At 43.4% G+C, this 5,085-nt stretch overlaps 1 protein-coding gene across 1 annotated transcript; it reads right to left on the bottom strand.

Annotated features, from left to right (window-relative positions):
• Positions 1 to 2,007: 2,007 nt before the first annotated feature.
• aplnra (apelin receptor a) lies at positions 2,008 to 4,046 on the bottom strand. The gene has a single exon (XM_079689247.1). It carries the CDS (start codon positions 3,916 to 3,918, stop codon positions 2,836 to 2,838), a length of 1,083 nt encoding a protein of 360 aa, XP_079545373.1. The 5' UTR covers positions 3,919 to 4,046; the 3' UTR covers positions 2,008 to 2,835.
• Positions 4,047 to 5,085: the final 1,039 nt, after the last annotated feature.

The raw sequence follows: 5,085 nt of genomic DNA, 5'->3' as shown, positions 1-5,085 counted from the left end.
TCCCTATGAATGCACTATTCACTCCTTTATGAGTTGTGGTTTACAAAAAAAAGCTAAAGTGCACAGACTTTAAGGAAATTATTTTGATAATTAAAAAGAATACATACCAGTTCTTACTGATTAAGTATCACAGCTCTTGACAACAGCAACATTATTAAATATGTTAACCATTACAAAAAGCATTTACAAGTGTGGTTGCAAACACAGTATAAACTTATAAGATGTCCAACAAGATAAGAGAGTGTAACTTACATTTTTTTTGGAGCCTGTTCCATTTGTATGCTGCAACGTATTTGAAGTCACAAACAAAGAGTCACAGCCAAGTTTTAAATGCTGGGTTCATGCTCTGCTCTGTTAATGAGGAAAATAATAATATTTTTAAGGGGCACAATGGATTAACATGGTTGAACTCCATCCAAGAATACTTTGAAAGAACTGTAAAAACACACACACCCAAACATCAATACACGCAAACAGGTCACACAGGCCACACACGACCACCACTAACATTTATATGCGTTCAGATACCTTCACAACTGTTGTTTTTGTGCTGGCGGTCTCCCCCGTGGACCCCCGGTGCTTTGCTCAGCTGGTATTCTGGGTGAGTTATCCCAAAGTGGACTTCGCTGGCTAACAGCATGAGACAAGCTGTCAGCCCAACTCATCTCAATAACAACAACAAGTCTGTCCAGTGTTGCATGCATGATTGACTCCACCCTGATTTCACTCACTAAAGATGAACCAGATGCTTTTTGGTCCTTATAGTGGTGCTGTTAAAGAATGTGCTATGGACTGTCCACTTATAAATCCATCCGAATGGCACCTGATTCCACTTTGAAGAATAACGGTGTGTGTTTATGCAATCGTGAGTCTGTCTTTGTGTGATGTACAAACGTAGGCCTCAGCACACATCCATCACAGTGCCCATCGTGTGATCTGCTGTCAAATATGCTGCGTTTTGCAAGGATGGACAATAAGTAACATATGATCTCTTACAAACAAAGACCAGATGAATAATGCATCTTCAGGTTCTCACTGTTTCACACATGTTGTTACTTTAAAACGTGATGACAGATGAACTCGTCTAGCTTTGGCTTTTTTCCCCCATCCTCGTTCACTACTTTTCCTCTTTTATTTTCTGTTGAGGCATCTGCAGTCAAATGCTCATCTCCCATCACCCCCACCTCCGCTTCCCAGCCCCGCCCGCACCCTCCCCACAGCTCTAACTGCGACCACTTGTCAGTGGGGACAAATATTGACTTGTTCGTTGGACTAACTTCTGCCAAGATTAGAGCCCCACTTCCCCCCCGCCGCCGCCATCTCTAAACGGTGATTACGTCCAACAGAGCTCATTACTGTCAAATCAAAGGATCCCTCAGAAGAGTCACTCATTGGTAATGACCCTATTATTCAGTGAACATGTGTGGTTTTGGTTGGCTTTACCTGCTGTGGATAAAGAGTCTTTTTGTGACATTGTTTTACATGAAAGTACTTTAAAGTGGAGTGACTAAAACACATCCCTCAAAATATGTTGTGCCTCCTCATCCTACTTGTTACACATAAAAACACTTTCAAATTCAAAAACCTTTGATTGTTACCCACAAGACTGTGTCATCAAATAGTTAAAGTGCCAAAGTTGATTCACATCTGAGTATCGAATACACATCTCAGGATGAAAATCACTTTGCCTAATCCGGTTACAGTCTGGATACTGGCTGTGAATCAATAGAGATTAGAGATCTATTAGTCTGAAGGTGTAAACCAAATGCAAAGACATTCATAACAAAGCTTTAACCCTCTGGAGATACTTAACACTGAAATAACAGGATGGTGTAATGAAACTGATGGGAAACCACAGGATTTTAAATTTAAAAAAGAACCCGTTTTATACAATTATTGACTTTAGTATTACTGTAAAACGGTCTCTTCTCCACATTTAAAATGACCTTTTTAAAATGTCAACAAATGAAGAACTTTTGTTTCCACACACTCAATGAGTCTGAGAGATCTGATTCATAGAACACATTTTTATTACAGTAGTTAGTTACAGTGATGTCGAAAAATAAAACATATACATCAAACTGGATTTCATTTATTTACAGAGTTCCTTTGTCCCCTTTTAGTGCTGTGACTACACTGCGAAACCCCTCCACCCACCCCACCCCGTTCCTGTTCCCCAACAACATTTGTCAACTGCCATCTGCCTGTCTGCCCCCCGTCTCCTCTCAACAAACTATATAATTAAGCCGCAACACCTTCTCTCCTCTTACACCACCCCTCCCTCCTGCACCCTTCTACCTTCATAAACAACAAGAGGACACTGCTCTGTTTGATTTCCCTGCTCACACATCTTTTTTAACAAGTGCTTCTAAAACAAAACAGCAATAGATCTGAACAAGAAAGAAAATGCTATGGTATGAAAATACTGTACAGCTTTATGTTTCATCCAGTGTAAACAGGTTTTAAATTGATATACAGTTCCCAACAACAGTGTGCGTTTCTAAAATCATAACTATGCCCTCTTTTCATGATAGAAATTATAACTTTTACAGAGCAGGACAAAACTAAAAATATACTTTCTTTTTTCTCTGAGAACTTGAGGAACAAAGCAGCGAAGGAGCGCAGCCCGCTGGCCCCGGCTTCATGTCCACACGACATATGGAGCCTCCACATCTCTGGCTGTAGAATAGGAGGAACATATTATGGATTTCATGACTGTGAGCGGTGAAAGTTCATCATCTCAGCTTCCCAGCTTTAAACAACGGACACGTAAAGTGTTTTTTTCAACAAGTGTTCCAGTGGTTGGAGCCCTGCTCCACCTTTCTTTTTGCCCCTCTACACCTTGGTGGCCAGAGACTGAATCTCTGACTTCAGAGTCTGGGCGCTGAGCGTAGAGGACATGGAGCTCATGTGGCCATGCATAGCCTTCTTCAGGTTGAACAGGCACAGACACTGAGAACGAAAGCGCAGGTCAAAGAAGGCGTACAGGAAGGGGTTGAGGCAGCTGTTGACGTAGGCCAGGCAGGTGGCGTAGGGATGAGCGAGCAGCAGGAAGCGCAGGAAGCCGCAGGAGCTGGGAGCCAGGTTCAGGTAGGAGAGGGCGTCCATGCTCTTCAGCACGTGGAAGGGAGTCCAGCAGAAGGCAAACACCACCACCAGTGTGGTGATAATCTTCAGCAGCCTCTTCTTCTTCTGGTCCTCCTTGCGCAGGTTGTTGAAGTGGCGTGTGACGGTGCAGCCGATGAAGCAGTAGAAGATGGTCATGGCCAAAAAGGGTAGGAGAAAACCCAGAGCAGAGGAAGAGAGGCTGAGCCCGGCGATCCACAGGTATTCGTGCCTATGGTTCAAGGTCACCAGGCTGAAGTCCATGGCACACGTGGTCCTGTTGCTGTTCAGGTCGTTCACAGTGGTGCGGAAGAGCAGAGTGGGCACGGCCAGCACGCCGGACAGGAACCAAATGGCCCCCAAGGACGCCAGCATAGTCCCTCGAGAGCGCAGCCTGCTGCTGGAGAGGGAGTGCACGATGGCCAGGTATCGGTCAAAGCTCAGGCAGGTGAGGCAGAAGACGCTGGCGTACATGTTGACCAGAACAACATAGCTGCTGATTTTGCACAGAGCCACACCAAAGGGCCAGTGGTAGCCCAGCGCAGTGTACACGGCCCAGAGAGGCAAGGTGATAACAAAGGTGAGGTCAGCGATGGCCAGGTTTCCTATGTATACATCTGCAGCACGACGCTTAGACTTGGATCTCCAGACAGTGAAGATGACCACGCCGTTACCTGACAGGCCCAGGATGAAGATGAGCATGTAGAGCACCGGGATGAGGGAGTAAGATGGCTCCCACTCTGAGAAGTCACAGGCAGTCTCATTGTCATCATAATAGTCATAATTGTCATATTCCGCAGTGGTGGTCTCCATGCTGGAAGAAAAAATCCTTTGTTTTCAGAAAATAAAAACGTAGAGTCCAGTAAAGTTCCAAAGTTCTTTGAGGTGAATCAAAACTCAGAGGATCACAGAGGAGCCGCAGAGCTGCTGCTGGAGGAGACTGAGTGAGAGAGTGAGTGACTGCTGGCTGCTGTCTGCCTTTTTAAACTCGGCCCTCCACACCCCTGGTTCCCTCCCAGGACGACCCCCCTCCTTCTCCCCCAGTAAAACATCTCTCAGTCAGCCCTCCCCCTCCTCCTCTCTCTCACCTCTTCTGGAGCCCCGATACGCTCCCCTGACCAAACCCTCATTACAAATGTTTTTATAGTATGCAAAATTACTAATAATCATATTTGAGGAATTTGCACGCTAAGCCAAATACATTACCCGATTAAATAAATACAAATTCGCAAAATCATGAACGTGTCGATCCCACCTGAGGTCTGGTCGAAGGGAAATCAATGGACAAATCAATCAATCGATCATCAATGAATCGATGTAATCAGTCATTTAAGTTGTATTGTGATTTTTAACAAATTAAATTCAGATTTTGTAAGGAAGAAAAACTATTTAATTTACATATTTGTAATAAGCAATCGTTACTACGTTCCAGTAAAACAATTAGGATATACCGTACTGAAACATTAACAAGAAGAAAACATTACAATAACAAAACTAATGTTCAAAAAGTTGATTAAATCAGTTTTTGTGCGTTACTGACTTGAAAATATGCCATCATGTAAATAAAGCGGACCTGTTGGTCAGGTTGCACCACCCTGCCTCACTTTCCTTTAAATCTTTATAATCTTTTAATCAACATGAAAATCTTCTTTTCAGCGTTGCATTAGTTTACAAGCCAGTTAGTTAGAACACGAGATTTTGCTCAGGTGGGGAACAAGCCTGGACATTTCCACCCAACTCGTTTTGCATCACAATCAGAATTAAATGGCTGTTAAAATGCAATCCGTCACATTTGACAGTCTGATCTGTCTGTTTCTGTCGCTAATTTCTACTAAAAGATCGTTTACTCTCAGATTTAAATGAGCTGCTGCCTTTTTTGCCACATCAGAAATATAATCTTTTGAGTTGGAATGAAAACGTAATTAGATCGACAGTGAATTGCAAACTGTTTGAAGATTGATTATCAGCAGGCAGCTGAAG

This window comes from Notothenia rossii (assembly GCF_949606895.1).
Source record: "Notothenia rossii genome assembly, chromosome: 6".
Classification (NCBI taxonomy): Eukaryota; Metazoa; Chordata; class Actinopteri; order Perciformes; family Nototheniidae; genus Notothenia; species Notothenia rossii.
Note: the sequence above shows the minus strand (reverse complement) of the source record. Positions and strands in the feature narration are given on the sequence as shown.